We start from the raw sequence: 23226 nt of genomic DNA, 5'->3' as shown, positions 1-23226 counted from the left end.
AATATTCTTGGTACATGTAGGAATTAGATTTTGCAGCAGTTATGGCTGCTCTACAGAAGGGGAGGAGCACAAGATTATGCAGAACAAGTTGTGAAAAACTGAGTTATAGAACATGAGGACTGGAGAGAAAGGTGCCTATGGGATTGTAAATGCTTTTCATTTATGGAGTACCCTTCTTTATGCCTAGTTTGATTGTTAGGTGGTGTAACATGGGTCTACCACCCTGGCACCTGGTGCCCCTTGGGGTCTGTCTGCTGGCTTTCTCCAGCCTTACCACACCCCCAGTCTTTTGTCTGCCATGCCTTTGATGTTACTGTTTGGTGAATTGAAGAGGTGGTCCCTCGAGCCAGGAGTAGCTCTTCTGGTTCCTTTGCCTGCCAAGTCTGTCCTTGCTGCCAGGTCCAACTCATGCCGAGGGGGGCAGATTTGTGTTTCCCTCAGGGTGCCCCCTACTTCAAAGGGATCACCCCCTCAGGCCTCCAAGCACCTGTCAGGGCTTTAGCTGTTCCAGCCCTTGCCCCCTTTTTCTCTGGCTAAACCCTCAGCCCTTGTCCACTTTCTGAGACCCCATCTGCTAGGCATCAGCCCTAACTTGGCTGCAGTCCTTTCTGGGGCTCCAGTTTCATTATGCCAGCCTCACCCTCCTCAGTTTTGGTCTAGTTCCTGTCCCTGATAATGGGGAGGGTCCCCCATCCATGGCCTTCTCCTGTCCCCCTATAGCCACATTCAGTCCTCTGGTCAAACTTAAACAAAAAACCTCAACTTAACTGGTCCTAACACAAATATGAACCCCCCTGGGCCACCAGGTACCTCTTCTGAACTGGCTTCACTCCAGACTGTAGCCAACTCATATACTGCAGCAGCCAGGACCAGAGTGCTCCCTCCATGGCCAGAGGCTGGGCTTATATTTCCCAAGCCCAGCCCCCTTCCTGTCATGTGACTCTGTCTCCTTCTCCCAGGGCCTAGGTACTGTTAATTCCACTATTAGCAGCCTGCCTTTTTCCAGACCCGGCTCAATTTCCCGGGGTAGCTCACACCTGTTGCCTTTTTGTCCTTAGGTTTCCTGCCTCCAGCTATAGTCCTACCTCCCCTCTCCCCCTTTCTAGTAATAGGCAGGGGTTCCCTGTTACAGTGGAAAAAGATTTTCAGAGAGATCTTGGGAGGTTTGGGAATTTTTGAGTCATCCATGAGGCAGTACAGTCCCTAAAATCCCAAATGGTTTTTGAAGTTTAGCTGAATCTTATACTGTTGCTCTAGATAACAGCTACCAACCTTAAAAAAAGGAAATTTTTAAAGGCAAAGCAGAAATGTCCCGACTCTGCTTTTACTTGATTTGGCAAACTTGAAAGGACCAGATTCTATTCCATCTATTAGCCACACAAGTAGACTTAGGTGTTGAAGTGCAAGCCTATTACACTCGGCTTGAGTCCCTTAAAAAGTTAAGGCAAAAGGTAGGTTTGTCCTCCTCCTCCTCCTCATTGCTTTTTTGAGACTCAGACTTAAGGATGACATGATAGTGTGTTTCAAAAGGTGATGTATTCATATATTTTCAGGGACTTGAAGAGAGTGAATCACAATCTCACTTATGTGCCTCAATCCACTTAAAAATGTAATAGGTGGAATAGAATCTGGCCCAGAAAGACTACTTGTAGCCCAAGCATGTACATCTTCAGGAGTTAAAAGCCAGTGGCTTAACCACTACAAAACCTTCTACACATTAGTAAGTGTATGTGTGTGTTAGTGTGCATGTGCACATGCGTGTATGTGTATGTGTGCAGTAGTCATTCTCTACAGTTAGGTCACAACCCAGCAAAGCATTTATGCCCTGTACCTAAATTCTGTACTGATGCTTATTATTGCATAAACGATATGTTGATAATTATTTTTTGAAAATTATTATTTATTGCAAAAAACATCATGGGACCTGTATTATTTTTCCACGTGTTGTTATTAATATATATGTACCCTTGGCCTGTTTTATTAACATTAATATTCAGCATAAAATATAAAGCCCATCAGAAAAGACATGGTTCATTTATTACTCATACAAATAACTAATTTTCTAATGGAATCTAATTTAAAAAGGTGTCCTATGTCCTAACCTGTTTAAAATAGAAGAAATTCATGACTGATTTATGCCCTATGTAAACCCCATCTAACTATAATTATATATAATGGCCTCAAAGAAATGCTCTTTATTTACAAAAAAGCATGAAATTTACTATCATTACATTATTAAATGAATATATCTACTCTTCGCAGGGCGTTTATCTGAGTATGGTAGCTTAATAAAAACCTTGTTTTTTGACTCTTCATGAAGTTCTGAGTATTTTCTATTATTATTTTCTTTAGATAAGAAATATATTCATTTCCTTTCTTTCCCATTTTCTTTTGCAGGTGATATCTGGTCAGTTCTTATCCGACAAAAAAATTGGTACGTATGTAGAAGTGGATATGTATGGGTTGCCTACGGATACTATACGGAAAGAATTTCGAACACGCATGGTGATGAACAACGGGCTGAATCCTGTTTACAATGAAGAATCATTTGTATTTCGAAAGGTAGGATATTTTGCAAGTCCATTTTAGTGCTGGAAAGACTGTTCTTGCAAACCTTTTCCCATATGAGGATTCCTTGCTCACATGAGCCAGTCCTTTGCTTCACTGGGACAGCTCATGTGAATAAGGACTACTCCTATCTAAAGATGTTTGCAGGCTCAGATCCATGATTTCTAGAGCCTGGGCTTACCTCAGTTAACCTGTAAACTGTGAAAGGTGAATTAATTTTTTTTTTAGTTCGGTTTGATTTGGTTCTTTAACCAATAACCTCTGTAGCTGTCACATGATTATTATTTTTTTCTGTTTGGCTTTTTCCCTCTGTTTTTGCTTCTTCCTCCCTTTTGGAGGAACCCATCTCCTTTGGGGCAATGCCTGTGTTCCAGGTATGCAGTCTGCTCAGAATGTGCTCAAGCTGGTGGATACCAACATTCCTTGGAGATATCTTCTTCCCTGCCCTGGCAGTGGCTATCTTGCACTGTTCCTTCAGCCCAGAGGGCAGGTGAGATGCTGCATCCAAAGCTAAGGTCAATGTGATTACATGGAAAAGGGTGCTGTGTTCCTCAGACATGTCACCAGCTCCCTCCTCCTGTAACCGTGTGCATCATGTACTTTTTTTTTTCTAAAAAGAGAATTTTTTTCTTGATATTGTATGGTGAATCTGAACAAAGAGATCACAGTCCTCATTGCCAGTGTTCAGTTTTCCTCTCTCAGTCTTTATCTATTTTTTATTTTTATTTTTGTCAACTGGAGTTGCATCCAGAATATATGCGTGAACAGTGCTGTCTTTGATATAACGTCTGTTACTCTTTCACCTGTTCTGTCGTCCCCCAGCATTATTGCTGGTCCTACTTTAGTGACAGGTTTTGCCTGGCAGTTGTACCATTCTATATGTATAACATGTGACGTGGAAAATCTGCTTCCCTTATAGGGTAGCAAATGTTACAAAAAACTGAAATGAACATAAGGACCTTTTCTGGACTCTGATATCCTGGGAGGTGATTTGCCCTAGTACTGTGTTAATGAGATCCCAGTTCAGTAAAGCATCTATAAGTTGTAAATTACATGCTTAAATAACATCCTGAGTGGGTGGGGAGCAAGGGGTAGGTTAAACTGAAGTGCTTTCATCTATAGGCATTGGGCAAAAGAAAACTTTCAGCATATCCTGGGCAGTCTTTAGCCAAGGACAATGTCTGTTTCCTCTGATTTCTTTCTTCCCAGCCATGCAGTAAACAATTATTTCCCCCCTGTTTCCATAGTAACTTATATTGTAAGTATGGTATGGTATGAGTAATCTATCAGGAGACTATATTTTCCTTCCCTTACCATAGCAGAGGACATTAGTCAACAGCTAAAGGCTTGGCACTAAGCAACCATTGCTAGTAATGAGCAGGGAGATGTATATGATATGCTACAGTTGCTCACCCTGTGAATTGTTTACTGGCTTATTGGCACAACAGGAAAATTTTACCTGTTGTGTAAATTGGCTTTTTCTGGGGCCTGGTGCTTCTCTCATGGGGGCATTGCCAGCAGATAACACATGACTTCTGTTTGGTTGTGATTCTGTTTTGTAGTAAAATAAAGTTTCCGCCATTCTAACCCAAGTTTTGTGTTGTCATTCTGTTGTCACGGGCTGTTGCTTTGGAAAGGTGTGTTGATGATGCTCAACTCGGATCACTCAGTCTGAATTTAAAAGGGCAAGATTAAATTTGATGTCCACAACTATTTCAACCATGCTTTGAGGCAGAAAGTGTATCATCTTATTTTAAACCTTTAAGGTTTCACTAAAAGACAGTGGGTCCAAGGCAGCCAGGAAAAGTAAATCCATTTTATTTTCTGTCTTGAGTTTCAGGCCCAGGTCTCAGGCCACTGAGGCAGGTGAAGAGAAAAAGGAAAATATTGGCTGTATTACTTAAGTCACTATGGATTCACATGTGAGCCAGATCCTCCTTATCCCTTTCCTTTCTCTGTCCCTCACCCTTTTTCCTTTGTCTCTCTCTCTCTTTAGCTTGCAACTTAGGTAGGCTGGGACTTAGCACTCCCAGTCTCACTTTTCTGAGTGCCAGTCTCCAGTTTGCATTTTTTGCTCCAACTGAGAGAGGGGAAATTCAACTGTTGCTTTTGTTGGCCAGGTTGGGAGCTGTTAGATTCTCCTGTACTTACTCTGTGTGCGAGTGTGGCCCCCCAGCATTCAGATTCCTACTGTGTAGTGCTCTCCTCCACCTACCTTCTAATATGCACACACCATCTCTCTCCATACCAAACCCTTCCCACGAAGCAAACATTACCTATCTCTGAAGCAACCTTTGGCTGCAGAGTTTAGATCACATTTCTTTCTCACCACCCCACCCCATTATTAACAACTTCACTCTAGCACCCCTCTGTCACTATATCTTCCTTTACCCACGCATTACTTGCTTCTCATGTCTGCTTTCCACTACACATTAAGGCCACATCTTGTGTAGTATTTTCCTGCCCACTTTTACTGGCCACCAGTCTTCAGTGATAAAACAGCAGTAGACAGAATAGAGAACTGCTAGGTTGACAATCTGAAGAGAACTTGAAAGGACCATTTCCCAGCTCCAGAAAAAAAGTTTAAACACATATATATTTGGAAACAAAGTATTTTTTCTCATAAAGACTCACTGTCTGGAAATACAGAGTTTGCATTCCCAAAACAGGGAATGGTATAAACCTGGAAGTATAAATGGGCTGTCATTCTGACTTCTGGAAAAGGACAACCAGATTTTTTTCCATCTCTTGCTTTGGGAAGTTTGCCACATTGTGGGGATGAGTGAATGTCTTCATTCTGTGGCTTTTCAGGTTATTCTACCAGATCTTGCTGTCTTGAGAATAGCAGTTTATGATGACAACAACAAGTTGATTGGTCAGAGGATCCTACCTCTTGATGGTCTTCAGGCTGGTTACAGGCACATTTCCCTCCGTAATGAAGGCAACAAACCACTATCTCTGCCTACAGTTTTCTGCAACATTGTGCTCAAAACCTATGTGCCTGATGGTTTTGGAGGTAAGATGAATGGTTCCATTAGTACATTGCAGATCTTGGGGTTTCCCATGCAAGAATATAAATATACCATTCAATTGATCACATATAGGTCTGGACCATTGGAAATATTCTGTATTTTCAATCTCCAAAAAACAGAATCTCCACTGTTTGGTTATCTTTGTTTTGTATCAAAGATTTTAACATTAGCAATGAAGGAAATTGTATCCTTCTGAATTCAAAATACAAAATATTAGGAAAAAGAAACGAAGCTGGAATGATGCTCCCAAGAGTTACCTAAAGGTGTTTTTGTTGGGTAAACAGAATGTAATTTAAGTATTCTTCAAAGTACCCTTGTTTTTTGAAAATGTGCACTTGTGAATACTTAGCAACAAAAACATTAATGAACTTTTTAGTTACTTGGGATTGTTTTTTTCGTCCAGGTTCATATGCTACTTTAAATTACATCGTGGCTTTAATTTACTAGACACTGGGTGTATCTACATAAGACACTATGTTGCCCTAGTGATGAGATATTGTGATGTAGCTCGTCGCTACAGTGACGTAGCATCAGCAGGCACAAACTGTGACGCTGATGCTACATCACCATAGTGACAAGCTACCCTGCTATATAGCGCATCGCTACGGCCATGTAGCTGCTAAAAATAACCATGTGCTGCTAAAGCAAGTACTAAATGATGGTGCAGTAACAAGTGCATCATGGGGGGCATATGTAGATGCACCCGTAGTGTTAAAAATAATAGAAAGTAGCTATGTTGTCAACTATCAACTATGCTGTACACACGTGCTTCCCAAAATGAGACAGATGTCTGTACAGAAGCACTGAGATACAAAGATAATTTGAAAAACAGTTTATAAATTGCAATCCGGGCAGAGTTCAGTATTGGATGGTCTTCTATATCACCATTATTTCTATGGGTTATCTGTAAGATGCAAGGACATAGAAAAACTTCTTCTATTTTGTTTTGTTTTGTTTTTTTACCCCAAGTGACTTTAGCATCAACATGAAATATTATTAGGATAAGAATAGTATACGTTAATAATTCTTAACCTTTTCAAACTCAAGGCACCCCTCTTTAACTCAAGGCACTCTTCAGAAAATGGCAGCTCTTAGTTTTCACTCGCTTTTTTATGACAAAAAAAAGAATAGAGGAATACTTCTTTTTCAGAGCACTCAGAAAGACCCCTGCAGGTCTGAATGTTTTTTGACATTATGGGTTTCTGTTTGAATTATCTCAGTTTCTCTTGCATATCATGCTTGCACACCTCCCAGTACTAACATTGTTCAGCAACCTGGGTGAGAATCACTGCTATAGTTAACACCCTATTGTCAGCGTAGGGAAAATGGACCTCCCACTGATGGGAACCAAACAAGGTTATTTTGATGCATACATACTGTGCTGTCTTTTTTGTGTTGGTACAGCAGTAGTCATGAACAAAGCAGAGACTCTGAGATGTTTCTTTTGACATTCAAATGGTCTCATTAATATTAAATTTACTGGTGGGTTTTTTTAGGTACTTACCTACTGTTCTGTACTTCACCTTGTTCTAGGAAATACCAGCAATATGTCCATTGTTTTGGCAAAGTATTAACATAATTTATACCTTAGTTTGTTCAGCTACTTTACCTATAGGTGTAAGACTGAGGAACTTGTCTTGCTTCAAATAAGAATTAAAACAGTAGTTCCATGATACAGTGAAAAAGATGCATGATTTGCTTTTTGTGATTTGCTAATTTTACATGGTCCATCTGTTGCAATTCATCTATGCTCCACAGTACTTGCATGAATAAATGCAAAATGAAGCAACAGATTCCAAACTTTTATAATAAATACAGTTCCTAAGAAAGCAGTACTATATATAGCAGTGGTGGGGATCTTCTATCTATAAGGCCTATTTTCCAAGGTTACATTTTTTTAAATTCATAACTTTAAAATTTTGTAAGCATCCAGTTATCTTACTTAAATTAAAGAAAAAAAAGAAAAGATTACATTAAAAAAACATAAGCAGAGGACAAGTGATCTTTTCCTTTTTCATGTCCTTGTGACAAGGTATTGAGCAAGGTATTAAGAATTCACAAATTCTTTGGAATCAGGGCTTTGCCGTGAGTGCATCTGCTATGGCCTTGTGACCTAGGCTGTTATCCCTGGGCCTTAGGAACCATGCCACTCCAACCCCCAAGACAAGTGATAGAGAGTGGTGACTTATTTACCAGCAGTGGAAATGCTGAGCCTTTGAGGTGCCTATGTGATTAGTAACACACTTTGTGGAGTTTTCAGCTTTCCATGCATATTTGTTTATTTTGTACTTAGAAGTTCATGATAGCGAAGTCCAGTTTTCAAATACAGTGTCATGGTTTCAGTCATGGTTTTTCATTGAAGGGTAGATTCCCAGGATAGGAAAGGCAACTTAGGGAAATGGAAAATATTAGGGTTTCAGGGCTAGTCTGTGCTTGGGAAGAATTTCTGTCCATTCTAAATCTGTGTGAAATACAGCTGAGTATGAGAGAGGATACCAGTTGGTTGGGGAGAATGGCTATTGGAGGCAGTCTGTTTTGGGTAGATAACAAGAGCTAGGCAGGTGAAAGCCATTATGTATTGCCATTTCCATATTGGCACAAAATACCTTCACATATGAATCAGTGGGTGCATCTACATAAGACGTTTACTGCAGAGCTGCCTAATTAGCTCCACAGTAAAGTTTCAATGTCTACACTCACAGCCCCATTAGGTTGCAAGAAACTAACTCTGCTGCAGGTTAGTAGTTGCAAATACAAGTAAAAATAAGTACTAACTATGGCAGAGTGCACAGTAACACATGTGTAGACACTGATGGGGCTGGCTAGGGCTCAAAGGTGCTTCCGTATGGGGGACTGCCTGCCGGCTAGTCCCACACTGGAGCACCCTTGTGTCCCAGCCAGCCCTTCTGCAACACACTGAGCTGGGTCAAAGCAGCCCTGGGCTGGCAGACTGCCCCTTTTGGTTCCCTGCTTGCTAGGGCTTCTCTGCCTCCGCTGAACATGATGTGGTCCCGGGCGCATGTGTAAACATGATGCCAGGGAGCAAAAAACCTCCGGCACAATATTCACTAGAGTTTATTATTCCATGCTAATAGCATATGTAGATGCACCAGTAGGTGCTAAGAACAGAGAGTCAGCTACTTTATTCGTTAACTGAGCAAAACTTTTACTGATTTCAGTGAGAAACTTTCATGAATAAAGATTACAAAGCAATCCCCAAAATTTGCATGTACTTTCTGTATTTTCCTGAACTGTTGTCTGCATTTCTACCTTAACTTTGTCAGTAGCATCTTAACTAGTAATTTTTGCAATAACTGAATAGTGCCTTCCCAGTTTTCCAAATCCCTTTGGAAAACACCAGCTGAAAATGCATTTGCATCATTAAGTCCATTCAAATAAGTGAAACAATTACATTTTAGTATATCAAACTTAAGGTTAGATGTACAATACTGCATTAAATAAAAGTTTAAAGAGATGAGCATCAAATACCTACAGTTCATAGGAGCATAGGAAAGTAGAAGAGGGGATGTGATGTGGTCGTGTAGTTGAGTCCCATGCTCAAAGCAGGATCATTCCTGATTCAACTATCCCAGCTAAGTGTCTGTCTGATCTGACTAAACTACCTTTCTTTAAACCATCCCAGTGTGTTTCTGGCTAATCTGCTCTTGAAAATTTCCAGGGATGGAGATTCCACAATTTCTCTAGGTTCCAGTGCTTGACCATCCTCGTAGTCAGAAAGTTCTTCCTAATCTGCAGCCTACATTTCCTCTGCTGCAATCTGAGGCTTCATCCTGTTCCCTACAGCCACAGAGAAAAAGTTTTCTCCATCTTCTTTATGGAGTTATGGAGTTAATTCTTTATAATCTATGGAACTACTAGGTCTAACTTATAAGCAGAGATTTATTTTTGCAGTCAGTAAATCCTGAAAGAAGATAGTTTGTAACATAATATCAGCTTCTATAAATCAAGTTTAAGATTGGTTGCTAGCTAGATAAGCAAGGAAAACCAAGCATGTAGTATAATATGACGCAGGATTCCAGCACATGGAAGAAAGTTCAGTTTTTATTAAAATTTTGACTTGCTGAAGTCAAGACTTGTTACAAGCACCCTAGAAGTAGAGATGTGTAACACTACTGAGACAATCTAAAGCCCACAGAAAAGTATATCTCTGATGGTAAGAAACCAGAAGATGGACTTGCCATATTGGACTACAGTATTCTCTACAGATGAAACGCTGTACATTTAGGTTCAAATCGAATTCCATCTTCATGTTGGTAAGTAGAATTTAGGCAGCCAATTTAGCCGTGAGAAGCATTTGGGGACATTTCGATTAGGGCTGTGCAAAGCTTCGGTCCTTGATTCAATTCAGCAGATATTCAGCCCAATTCAGTGGCCGAATCTCCGAATCCGAATCAAATCAGACCCTTTAATCTCTCCGAATCGAATTGGATCCCTCCGAATCAGTTGGGAAAGATTCAGGGATTTGGACACAGAGACAGCTTTAAATGTTTTTTCTACATACCTCTAGATAGCAGAGGCACATGAGTGCTGTGATGCTGGGGTGCAGCAGGCCCAGAAGTGGACCAGAAGCACTTCTGGTCCACTTCTGGGTCTCCCAGGGAGTGTGCTGACCCCCCCCTCCCCCCCCCCCCCGCACTCCCTCCAGCTCAGTGACTGACGTCTCCTGGGTCTGGAGGGGGCACCCGGGGTCTCCCTGTGGTTGATTGCCAAGCCAGGAGGGTGCAGGGGGGCTTCCAATACGCTCCCTGGTGGACCCAAAAGTGGACTGAAACTTCTTCCGGTCCACTTCTGGGTTGGTGGCCAAGCATGTGGAGAACTCCTGTGGGATGCTCCATGTGTCTCAGCATCGCAGCAATCACAAGCCATGCCTGCTACCTCAAGGTATATAGAAAAAACATTTAAAGTTGTGTCTATGTTCGAATTGCTAATTCTCCAAATCAGCATCGAATCTTCAGATTCGGATTCAGCCAAATCAAATCAGGGACAGTGATCCAAATCAACAAATCGAAGCACTGTCCTTGATTCAGGCTGAATCCCAATCCAAATCAAATACGGCCTGCTTCACATACTCCTAATTTATATGGATTTTTAGATATTCCTCCACACTGGAAAGATGTTTTGTGTAAGTTACAAAACAGATAAGAACCTTCCCAAGCTGCTGGCAGGTATTAAGGCAGTCATATGATTGGGGCCCGATAAATTCTATGGTCCATTTCCCAAATCACATGACCTTCCATGCCACGTGTGCATGGCAGATTGTACAGTTCTGAGAAATCCAAATGGCACAACTGCCAGCTGTCAGAACAGGGGTGGGGAGCAGGGAGGGAAGACACTTGCAGTGGGAGAGTGAGAAGGTCCCTGCCGTCTGGCTGCACTGCCTCCCTGTAAGCTTGAAAGTGGCAGCCAGGAACTCTCCATTCCTCAGGTGCCACTTCCATAGACACTTGGGTACATAAAAAAGCAGCATGCAGCTGGGGATCATAACTGCACATCTGCTTTTAAATGCCTTTCCCTGATGTTGTGCTCACAGTGCCCCAGACTTAAAAAGTGGGCATGGAGCTGGGAGCCCCAGCTGCACGCCTGCCCACTTTTTTCTGTTCCTGAGCACTATGAGCACAACATGGTCAGGCCCCCATGGTGCACCTGGGGATGAGGGAGCTACCCCATCCTCCACTGCATAGTCCTGGGCATCTTTTAGAGGGGAATGTGCAGCAGGGGTGAGGAAAGCACCTCCAACCCGCACTGTTCTTATTGGGCCCATCTTTAAACTGGCACATGTGGATGGGAATGAGAAAAGCTCACCCACCCTCAGGTGTGTGCCCGGCATCCTATGGGGATAGAGCAGGGGAAGCTGGGTTTGGGATCTTGAGCTATCCCCAGCCACCAATCAAGGCAGCTGGGTACGAGCTGGCTTTATCCTGGACCCCCAGGACTGTGCAATGCCAGACCTTGACACTCAGCTGAGCACTGGGATTCAGTACCAGACAGCCCCAGTCCTGGTTTGGACCCAGGGCTGTCCCCATCTGATCCTGTCCCAGATCCCAGTACTGTCCCATAGCCTAAGACTCACCAGGACCCAGCACTTTAAAGTGCCTGAAATAACAGGGGCTTCAGGGCAAGGCTCTTTAAAGTTCCAGGTCCTGGTAAGCCCACATCCTGATGCCAACAATCACCTGATTGTTGGCATCAGGACCAGGGCAACCCCCAACCAGGTTCCATCAGGACCCAGTACTGCCCAGGTCCTGATGCTGACAATCAGGTGATTAGCATCATGGGAATGTTTGGGCATGCCACATGTTCAGTTTCCATGTTGCTATTTATGGAGCAATTAAGTTAGTTGCACCAGAAATACTATGTGCCAAGGGCTCCAGAGACAATAACCTGCATGTCTTGCTTTCTACCAAAGTTTTCGAACTATCAGCATATGGGCTTTGCAAGAGCATCTTCATATTAAAGCTGGCCTATTTGCCAGCCAAGAGGAACAAATATGTGGGACCAGAAGAGAGCAAGCCAAAGCGAGTATGTCTCAGGGAGATAGGCACTGCTCTGAAAGGGAAAGGGCCTTGAATTCTGGCCCTGCTCCTACCCCAGTAGTGTTTCTTCACTTAATAGTCATTGGATGAAATGAATAAACAGCTGTGGTCTAGCTAGTTTCTGCACCACTGGGGCAGAGGAGAGTAAGATCTAGCAGTCTGAATACCTGATGCAAAATGCCACTTACACAGCTAAATTTAGCTACATTAGTGCTACTTGCATGCCAAAAGGAGAGTTCTTTTGGGTCGTGGTGTTGTATAGAGCTCACTATTCCCCTGCGAACATGTGAGAAGGTTTTGTTGCATTTTCCTTCAAGCAGTTTGTCACATTCTTCCCCCCACCCCAAATAATAAGAATGTCTTTTGTGACTCCCAAAACAGATATGACCATAGCTTTCCTTTATTATTCCTTAAAATATTGTATAATAAATTAATTAATACATGGTTGAAACAAGGCATAGCTTTTAGACAAGAAGAATGAATGTATGCCCAATTTCTATTTAATAGTCCTTCAACTGGAGTCGCAGTCTTTTCATCTGTAGCAAAGAAATAGTAAATTATTAATTGCAATTCAGCTCTTTTATGTCATGAACAGATTATTAACTCCTTCCTTATAATGCAGGTTCACCATCCTTAAAATGATAATTCTGTTTACAGCAATGTCCACAGGGGCTCTTTCGACCTGTACCTGGTGGTGTTTTGCAATGTGCAAGAGCTCTGGATGCTACTGCTGAGATTACCTACATAGTGGGTGAATCTACACGAGATGTTACATCACCATAGTGAGCAGCTTAGCTCATCACTGCGATGACATAGCAGTGGCAGGCATGAACCGTGATGCTCTTGCTACTGTGCAGTAGGGTTGGAAACGACCTGAGCACCACCAGGACTGCTCAAGCAAGTCCTAAATGGCACATGTGTAGACATGCCCAGGGATCACTAAAGCAGGTCACTGCTTCTGACTCTGAATGCATTATTACTGTAGGTACTAAATCAACATAGTATTTCTCATGGTGGATGACCTACCTCTGCAACTTGTGAGTTATTTGGCTGCCTTTTAAATGAAGGATTGAAAAGATTTTTTATTTTATTGCAAAGCAAAGACTTGTGTCTTCATATAAATACATACAGGAAACACATGGTACATATTGTAAGAGTTCTTATGATACAAGTATTGATTTCATTTCAGTTTTAATATTTTTTAAACACAGCAGTATAGTAGAGACAGGAACATAAAACTAGCACTATGCTGTTTGGGCCTTATTCTGAACTCTGATTAGCTTTTATTGACTTTATTGGCATTGTGCATGATTTATCCAGGAATAACTGAGATTATAGCTGAAGCCATCTGTATATTGAGAGCCTAAATTGCCAAAATCTGTTTAATGATTCAAGTACCCGCTTAAAAGATTATATATGATAAGCTTGATTTTTTTCATGACTGTTAAGAGAGTCACAGCTATTGTTGCTTATACCATGGGGCATGATTAGAAAGTGTAAGGTACTCATAGCTTGGGTGTTTCTAGGAAAAGGAAGGGTTTTTATTAAGTTCTTTTGACATAGAAGTGAGAAGGAACTAGCAAAACATTAATCTGGAAATCTGCACCTAGTATAAGGTCTGCACTTGAAGACAAATCCTGGCCAGTAGTTCAGTAGGAGTAAGACTGGTGAGTCATTAATGCTTGCAGAGTTATTTCATAGACTTGTCTCTTCCCAGTGAACAAAGCCGCTTAGTGAAAGGGATATAAATGTGCTTCCTCCCCCCTCTGAATGTCTGTGTCCCTCCTCAGTACAGATGAAGAGGACGGGGTAGGGAATGTTCTTCACAAAAGCAATATTTCTTGGTTGGTGATAGAGATAGGGGTCCTAGTCTTCTTTTCACTAACATAACCATCTAAGGTTCACCTTGATTCCATCTAAGGTTTCAAACAACTGAAAATCAGTGGAAGGGAAGGGATTCCTTTGTCATGTGCCAAAGCCAGCAGGGCTTTGATGAAAGTAGAAGCAGAAGCCCTGGCATAGAGGCCCTAAATAATTTGTTTGTTTGCAAACTTTCAGGGCCTTTGTTGCTTGTCATGCTCCACATTCAATACTTGCCTCACTGAGAGTTAGAAACTAGGCCTGTGTGAAGTGGCTAGTCTTCACTTTGGATTTGGCTTATTTGGGGACAGTGATTTGATTTGGTGATTTGAATCACTGTCCCAATTCAATTCAGCTGAATCTGATTTGGAGATTTGGCTGCTGTGCCCCCATTGTCCCCTCCCCCGCCCCTAGTACTTACCAGCTCAGAGTCCGGCTGCAGCCCCCTGCTGCAGCCACCGGGGACTGCCTGAATCATCAAAGCTCTCCTAATCTTTTCTGAAGATTCAGAGAGCTTTGAATCAATTTGGACCGTTTAATTGGTCCCCTGATTTGATTCGGATTTGGAGATTCGGCCACCGAATCGGGGCGAATCTCCTCCGAATCAAATCACCACCTGAAGCTTCACATGGCCCTAGCAGAAACAACAGGCTGTCACTTGCCATAGGTTAGGCACTAGGGGGAAACGGATGTTATTTGCATTATTGTTTTAGTCATCTATGTACAACAGACATTTGACTTCACCTATGAACTACAGCAAATATCCCAACACTGCAGGAAAGTTGATAAACCTGATCCTAGGCAACTGAGAGACTAAGTACTGCATGTGACTTCAAAGAGTACAGCCAACCCTGTAGTTAATATAGTGAACCGGAGCTCAGGAGATTCTGTTTATTGCTGCCAACTTTCTGTAGGACCTTCCACAAGTGACTTAGGCCTTGATCCAAAGCTTGCCACAGTCTATGAGATCTGTCCATTGACTACAGTAATCTTTGGATTGTGTCATCAGTCATTATGTGCCCAAGTTCTCCACTGATAAAAAAGGAATAATCCTTACTTGCATAGTTGGAATGTTGTAACTGCAAACGGATTAATGTTCCTGATATATGTATTCAGATACTGCAGTAATTGGGTTCATTTAAATAGGTAGATAAAACTGTGCTTGCAGAAAATATGAATCTTTGTGAGAGGGGGAGCTACAGCGGGAGAACTGATATGATGGCTAATGTGCCTACTGGGTTAGACAAAACAGTGGTTGTCTTGGAAGACAAATTAACCTGTTTGTATCATGGGGGATGCTGGGCAGATATGTACAATGGTAATGAAAATTCATTCCCTTTTCCTCCTCCCTACCCATCTTTCCTACATGGAAGGGAATACAAAAGTAGGGAATGGAGAAACTCTGGTGTAATTTACAGGGGTTTTCTATACCATGCAATTTGGTCTCCACATCTCAATAAGTATATAGTGGAATTAGGAAAGGGCAACCAAGATGATCAAGGGTATGGAACAAGCACCATACCAGGAGAGCCTAAGAAGGCCAGGTCTTTTCAGTTTGGAAAGAAGGCTGAAAAGGGATATGATAGCAGTCTAATCAGGAAGGGTATGGACAAAGCGAGTAGGGAACTGTTATTCACCATGTCCCAGGATACTAGAACTAGGGGGCATCCATTGAAATGACCAGGAGACAGGTGTCACACTAACAAGATAAAGTACTTTTTATGCAACCCATGGTTAACTAGAAGAGACTAGACAGTCACCTTGCTGGGGTCACCTGACCCCCAGTTATCTTTCCTGCTTGGTGCAGGGGGCTGGACACAATGATCTTCTGAGTCCCTTCCGGCCTTACAATCTATGAATCTGTGAAGTTACAGAACTCCACAGGAGGTTGTAGAGGCAGATAGTATAGCCTGGTTCAGAAAGGGACACATTCATGGATGATAGATCATTAATAGCTATTAAAGAGAACAGTCAGGGATGTAGGTTTTTTTATAATTATAATATTTGTTGATGGAGGGTGCCAGGGAGGTTGTAGCAGGGGATCAGTCGATCAATATATACCCTGTTCATATGCTGTCCCTCTAAAACATCCATTCCAGCTACTTGTCAGAGACAGGATACTGGGCTAGGTGGACCATGGACCTGACCCAGTATGGCTCTTCTTATGAACTGATGTATATTACACTGGGGTTAGGAATAGATAGATGTTCAGCTATCCTGAGTTAGCTAGCACAGTAGGTGGCTGTTGCTATACCTCACTACTAGTGCTACTGGTACAAGAGCAGGCAGAAGCCTGCTTGTTTTCATCAAACGGCTACCCTGGTGTGGGTGTACACAGGCAAAAACTGAACTGGTGTAGCTTACATCAGTAATGTTTGACGCCTGATTCTTTCAGGCCAATCTTCCATTGAACTGAGTGAAGTTACCCAGGTTAAAGGGTCTGTCCAGTGCATTTTTAAACTGGCATAAACCAGTTGCACCCATTTAAGCATTTGGTCTGTCCAGGCCCATACAAAGCTTCCAGAATCCTCTACCAAGATTACCCAGTTGGCCCAGTGTTGAGGACTGTGGAGCATGCAACAGTAATACACATTGACCCTTTTAAGTCTGTCTTTAAAAAGTGAAAAGCTGATAAAAAATATAATTATCTTTCAGATATTGTGGATGCTTTGTCAGATCCAAAGAAATTTTTATCTATCACAGAAAAAAGAGCAGACCAGATGAGAGCTATGGGTATTGAAACTGTAAGTAGAAATTAACATACCCAGAATTATTTGCATTCATCCTATAACAGCTTCTTATAATGGAGGATGCAAAAAACAGGGCAGACCTTAGCAAAAATATGGAAAGAGTGGTCAGTTGATCCTTGGATAAATTGGTCATTAATGCAGCTTATTCAGTTAGTATCTGTCTTCAAATATAAGCCTGATATACTTTTAAGTACGTGGGCATGTGTTGAGAAATGTATTGAAATAGCCTTCACTGCATTTCATGCAGTCATGATTTTTTATGGGTCATGGCAGCACATTCATGTATCTGAAATTAGAAAGGAGCTGTATTGTAATATGTTTCAGTTAAAGGAGGTTACAAAGTCTCCATTTGAGTATCATTTTTCTAGAAGTATTAGCAAGTATGCGGGCTATTTTGCTTTAAAGCAAATGAGTTAATTTTCTCCCTCACATATTTTGCAAGAAAAAAATAATATTGATGTTGATCCTTAACAAGTGTTAATGCTTCTTCCAGAGTGATATAGCTGATGTACCAAATGACACCTCAAAGAACGATAGGAAAGGAAAAGCTAATAATGCCAAAGCAAATGTGACTCCTCAGAGTAGTTCTGAACTTAGACCAAGTACAACTTCTGGCCTGGGACCTGGAATGGAAACTAAGAAAGGTAAAGGATAATTAACTCTTTCTCCTCTCCTCTCCTCTCCTCTCCTCTCCTCTCTCCATTCTTACTCACTAACAAATATTTCCTCATGTTCTTTAGTTTTTGTACTTCTATTACCTTTTAAAAACGCAACCAAAAATCATCTTCTTTTACTGCCAGTGTCTTTATTAACTTGGCAAATACTGCTGTATTCGTATTGGCCACATGGCTTCAGGAAGCCAGGCCAATGGTGCTTAATTTTATTAACGAATGACTAGTGAAAAAATGCTATCAGTAGCAAGTGAAAACAGTTCCTATTAATAATATACTCGAGCAGGGCAAGAAAAGAAGGCTGATTTCTGGCTTACTCCACAAAAACTGGCATATTTCACACAAAAAAAATGTATTATTTATAAATTCCCTTGGCAGAGTAGCAGATTGAAAGAAACTATAAGTACTTTTAATGGATTCTGTGGGGATTTTACAATAAATTAATTGTGGTTAAAATACGGCATTACTCTGAAAGGTGATTCTGAAACTGGCATTGTGGGGATCCCATGTATATTGACATCAAATAGATTTTTTTTCAATGGACAGATTTTCCCCCCCCTAACTGCCCACTCCCCAATATCATCTTGGAGAATCAAATAGGGTTTTTTGTCAGTGGTTCTCAAACTTTTTAGATTCAAGGCACCTCTTGTTAGGCTGAAGGCACCCCTCAGAAAATGCCAGCTCTTACCTTTCTCTCATTTTTTGACCACAGAAAAACAGAGCAGTTCTTCTGTGGTAAAGAACTTTAAAAGATCATAATACGTCAGAATGTTTTGACACTATAGATTACTGTTTGAAATCTCTGGATGCATCCCCACAAGTGGGAACATTAGTTTCCCTAGGGACAAATGGCTGTGGCTTTGTGCCACTGCTGCTTGTTCCTGGGAAATGCCCATGCACGTGTGCTCTGGCATGTGGTACATCGCACCAGGTAGGATAGGGGAGGCTCGGGCCAGCACGTGGGCTGCCTCCAGTGGCCGTACCTGGGGTCCTGAGGAGCTCCAGGGACTGCAGCCATAGTGATCCAGCAGCCTGGAGCCTGGCTGGCAGCTGGAATGTGGGTCTAGCCAGCCAGGCTCCAGTTTCAGGCAGCACACACTGCTGCCATGTGCACCACCCTGCTTTTTTAAGGTGCAGGTTTTTTTAAAAGACACCTCCCCCCACCCCCTCCACGCTGCAAATTAGCAGCATGGGAAATGCCTGTATGTGTGGTGCAGGTGGTCCATGGCACCACATACAGCATGTCTGTGCTTGTCTGGACACGGCCTCTGAAGGTGTCTCATGAATCGTGTAGGTGTTTGAACGTGTACCAGCGCAATATTGTGCAGTACCCCATGGCTCTCTTGTAAGTATGTCATGGAATCCCATGGTGCTGCAGCACTGTAGTTGAAAATCACTGTCACGTTTAATGAAATTCCATGGGGGCCACTGGATTTGCCCAGGTATATCTGAATTAATAGACATTTCTGTTGGTGTCTGTGGAGCAGAATCCTGCACATTCTCTTTCATCTTTTACCTCAGTAGGGATAACATGAGAAAACCAGTACCATTTATTTTGGCATTAATGTTAGCTGATGTGACAGAATACACCCAAAAAAAGGCAGATGTGTTGAGAAAGAAAATGCCATTTTTACAAAATCACTCTTTAGAGTAAAACATTTGCATGTAAAATACTTCAAAGCTTCTCTTCACCAAAAATTAATGAAATCAGATGCTGTGATATAAATGAGAGAAGGATTAGATCAGATTAAATTAAACTGTAGACAATAATACTTCATCACAGCACTGCATTAGAAATAATCTTATTGTATGTTTATTGCATGAATTGTATCTAGTCCTATGAAATACATTTTCAGGGTGGTAACTGATGCTAATATTATCCTTGGTTGAAAACATAGTCAAATGTAAATAGCAAGATTGAATGTGGCATCCACATTGTAAAATACAATCTGAAACTCTGCATTTAGGAAACAACAAAATTGTACAACACTGTTTTCTAAAATGTGACTTCAGCACTTGTTTTTTTATAATCTTTTCTGCATTCTGTTTCTCTCCCATGCCCACTTGTGGAAGAATGGAGGTGGTCATTTATGTATCACATGTAATTATCCCAATTCTCATCTTTATTTTATTAATTTTTACAATTTGTTAATTTCTGCATGATTCTGCCATTGCTAAAATGCACAACTCATCTTGAAGTCATTGGAGATTACATGTCCAACAAGGTAGCAAACCTGAGGGAGATTTTGAAATGCACAATGAGTGTTGTGTACCCAACTCTCATTGACTTTCAATAGGACTTGGATGACTAAACTTCCTATTGTGTTTTTGAAAAGCTCCCCCTCTCTGCCCTCCCCCGATGGGTCTTATGAAGCCCCAGGTATGTTTATGGTGCTCATTAAAAATAATATGTAATTTGGATGGAATGTTATAAACTTAAGAATGTTAACATTTTTCTGGCCTGCACAAACTGTCTGTTTCTACAGGATCCAAATTTTGTTCAGTGGAATTCACCTTTCAAGGCAGAAAATCCCTTGCAAGAGAGGCAGAATCTTACAGTTAAGGACACAATTGGTAGCTAGTTAAATAAGTTATGGGTAGTATGTTAATGATTGATCCAACATTTCATTTAAAAATTAAGGAGAATCTTACCTGTTAGATTTTTGTCCATGGGATCTTATTGGCCTTTTGAATGTAAACATCAAAATACAATTTTAGAACTGAAAGAGTATCAAGATATGACAATGAAATAGGATGTGACCCAACAAAGGACCCATTGACTCCAAGGTGCAGGATGAACCTCCAGTGAGATACAAAAGTTCAGAAGCATACGTAGGTAAACTTAAGTTACACAAATGGTCTGCCCTATTTTTCCACAAATTGTATCTGAAAAAGCTTACCTTGTTTTTCTTTGACACTCAGAATGCTGCTAGTGTTCTGCTTGCTTTTTACACAAATAAGATGAATGATTCGAAAAACAATAATAAACATACTTTTCCATGTCTCAATACTTAACTTGTTTCCCACACTAAACTCAATCAAATGTTTGTTTTCATTAATGTGAATTACAGTATCTAACACAAATGTAATTTGTTGTGGTGAAATTAAAAAATACTTGGTATCTAGCAGTATGACTAAAGTTCTAGATAAAATGTACTAATACCTTCTAGGTATAGAACTTATTCCTCAAGTGAAGATAGAAGATTTAAAGCAAATGAAGGTAAGTTTGGGCAAAAACTTTGCAAGATGTAATATATATATATATTTTCAAACAGCCAGGATTTTATCTGGTTTCAGTCTTTATTTTTACAAGAAAAGTGATCCAAGTTCTCTTTTGTAGGCCTACATAAAACATTTAAAGAAACAACAGAAAGAACTGAGTGCTTTAAAGAAGAAACATTCAAAGGTACAATTAGAACGCTAGGAGTTTGGGAAAATGTGCCTAGCTAGCAAGTTTGCTTGCTTTAATTGAAAAAAGAAAAGTTGCAAAGCTCGAAATTACAGATGACTCTTAATTATAGTCAGAGGAATTATTAAGGATAAGTAAATTGCTAAAGCAAAGAACACAAGTTTATTTTAGCTTTCACTGAGACCCACTCTGATAAACAGATTTTCCATTGAGTGATCACTTTAAAACATCTCAAGTTCTACACCAGTTTTTTGATGCACGTATGCACCAAAAGCTCACTACAGGAATAACAACCTATTGTGCTGTAAAGGGATGGAAGATGCTATATTAAAGACCCAAAATGTGGAAACTGCATAGAGGCACAATGGAGATGGGGAGAGGGGTTGGAAAATTAGATCCTTAATTCTTCGCCCAACATCTTCATAGACTATCGCTCACTCCCACCACTGTCCTTCACATTATACAATTGTTCTTAAATCTTATCATTTTTGTCAATATGTTCCTGAACATTCCTACTGCTGGGGTGGCATGGGCACTGAGGTGCATGGTTGACAGTCCAGAGGTTGCAAGTTTGTAGGTTATAGCAGAACTGCTCATGGTGTGGCCATGCTAGATTCCAGTGAATCTGCAAATTCTGCTAAAAGCAAGGAAGGATTCCTACTACCAAAGGAAACATAACAAGTGCAAGAAAGTAGCAAGGTTCCAAACTACATCTTGTTATGGCAACTTGCGGTGATATCATTATGACTTGGCTTGGCTGTCAGTCATTTCCATGTCTTTTGGTGCTCTTAGTTTTGTATTCATTGCAGGCTTGAATTGACCTATTTGCCTGGTCATTTGCAGTGTCAAGAGGTGTCTCCAAGTTCTAAAGAAGCATATTCTAAAGACATGTCTAATGTCATGACTGCTAATTGTGGTAGGCTGTGGTAGGCTGATGATAGGCAGAGGGAGAAAATATTTTGGGGGGGGCTGAGTGCTTGAATGCAAGCATGCATGCACCCCCCCCCCATCTAAGTCTGTTGTAGGGAAGGAGTGGAGGGGCAGATCAAGGTCCCCACGGTGAGGGAGGGAGTGAGGCAGGGGCAGGCACTGGGGTGAATGGGGCCCCAGGCCAGGTCGGGTCGTGGGATGCTCAGACCCGGGCAGGTCGTCCAGGGGCATGAGGGAGCTCGCACTGCTGTGCGCACCCCGGGGGAGGCATAGGGGGCACATGCCCCCCTGATCTCTTTGTGGGGCAGAGGCAGGCTGCGTTCTGTGCCCACTGACTGGGAATGTTGCCACATCATGTGCCTGCCGCGTGCAGGACACAGAGCCCAATGGCAGGATGCATATAGCACCACTTGGCTCTTGAGGCAGCGGGGCACAGAGCAGAGCCCACCTCTGTCCCACACACAGATCCAGGGGGCATGTGTCCCCCATGCCTCCCCCAGGGTGCACACAGGGGTGGGAGCTCCCCCACACTCCTGGATGAGCCGCTTGGGCTCCGAATGTCCCACGACCCAGCCCAGGGCCCCATTCACATCTGCCCTTGCCTTTGCCCCACTCCATCCCACAACGTGGGGGCCTTGATCTGCACCCCTCCACAAGCCCCTTCCCCTTGAGAGTACACTGAAACTTGCCTGGCTGCTATGTTGGGTGGTGAGCCACACGCCAGGGCTGCACATCTGAGTGTGTGCGCTCCTCCCCCCCACCCCTGCTGCAGCAGCCCAGAGCCCTACCTGCTGCTCTGTGTTTGGGTGGGGCTGAGCCCCATTAGCTCCGGCCTTCCTCCGCCTGTTCTGATGATTTGGGGGCCAGGGAACAGGATTTCTCTCTGCTAGTACAGAAGCACTCTCTCCTTCTGGTTCTGTGACTCTTGGCTGCCCAGTAGCCCAGCTTCAACAGGACTGTTCTGCAGTCTGGTGGTTAGGGTACTGTCCTGGGAAGTAATAAATACTCCTGGGTGATGGACACCTAGAATCTGTGGCTTCCACTTCATGAACAGCCACTGGACTACTGATAGACATATAAGATTGGGGGAGGACACTATCCCACACAGGCAATTTTCAGTTCCCCAACTTCAGAAACCTATTATCTGCCTATCTTCAAATGTGGGTTTAGGCATGGTGAACAGCAAGTAAACAGAGACACCCAGTAGATAGCTTGAGTCAGGTGCCTAAGCTTCTGAGGGGGAAGGGAGTTCAAACACACACCTGTTTTAGTGGTTTTTACTGACTGCCTCTCAGTGTCTCAGGGTTTTCTGAATCACTTTTTGAAGGTACTTAACATGCCTCATTATCTTTATACAGCCCCTAGTTGCCTAAACCTTTGCTGCTCTTAGGTGCCTCCAGAGTCTCTCTATTGACTGTACAGGGATTCAAAATCATTTTGACATACCCACTT

The 23226-nt window shown here is 42.1% G+C and overlaps 1 protein-coding gene across 6 annotated transcripts in view; it reads left to right on the top strand.

The window, feature by feature from the left end:
• The window catches only part of PLCB4 (phospholipase C beta 4), a 353722-nt gene that overhangs the window by 287475 nt on the left and 43021 nt on the right, over nucleotides 1–23226 (top strand). For 5 of the 6 annotated variants that reach the window (XM_019500820.2, XM_059720203.1, XM_019500818.2 and 2 more), the window contains 6 exons: nucleotides 2398–2562; nucleotides 5380–5584; nucleotides 16670–16758; nucleotides 17258–17408; nucleotides 20606–20655; nucleotides 20776–20841. In XM_019500820.2, the coding sequence (XP_019356365.1) occupies nucleotides 2398–2562; nucleotides 5380–5584; nucleotides 16670–16758; nucleotides 17258–17408; nucleotides 20606–20655; nucleotides 20776–20841 (726 nt within the window). The remainder of the gene's footprint in view (nucleotides 1–2397; nucleotides 2563–5379; nucleotides 5585–16669; nucleotides 16759–17257; nucleotides 17409–20605; nucleotides 20656–20775; nucleotides 20842–23226) is intronic. The other variant, XM_019500821.2, reaches the window with a different exon arrangement.

The sequence above is a fragment of the Alligator mississippiensis genome, chromosome 1 (assembly GCF_030867095.1).
Source record: "Alligator mississippiensis isolate rAllMis1 chromosome 1, rAllMis1, whole genome shotgun sequence".
NCBI lineage: Eukaryota > Metazoa > Chordata > Crocodylia > Alligatoridae > Alligator > Alligator mississippiensis.
This window is presented reverse-complemented; position numbering and strand designations above follow the sequence as displayed.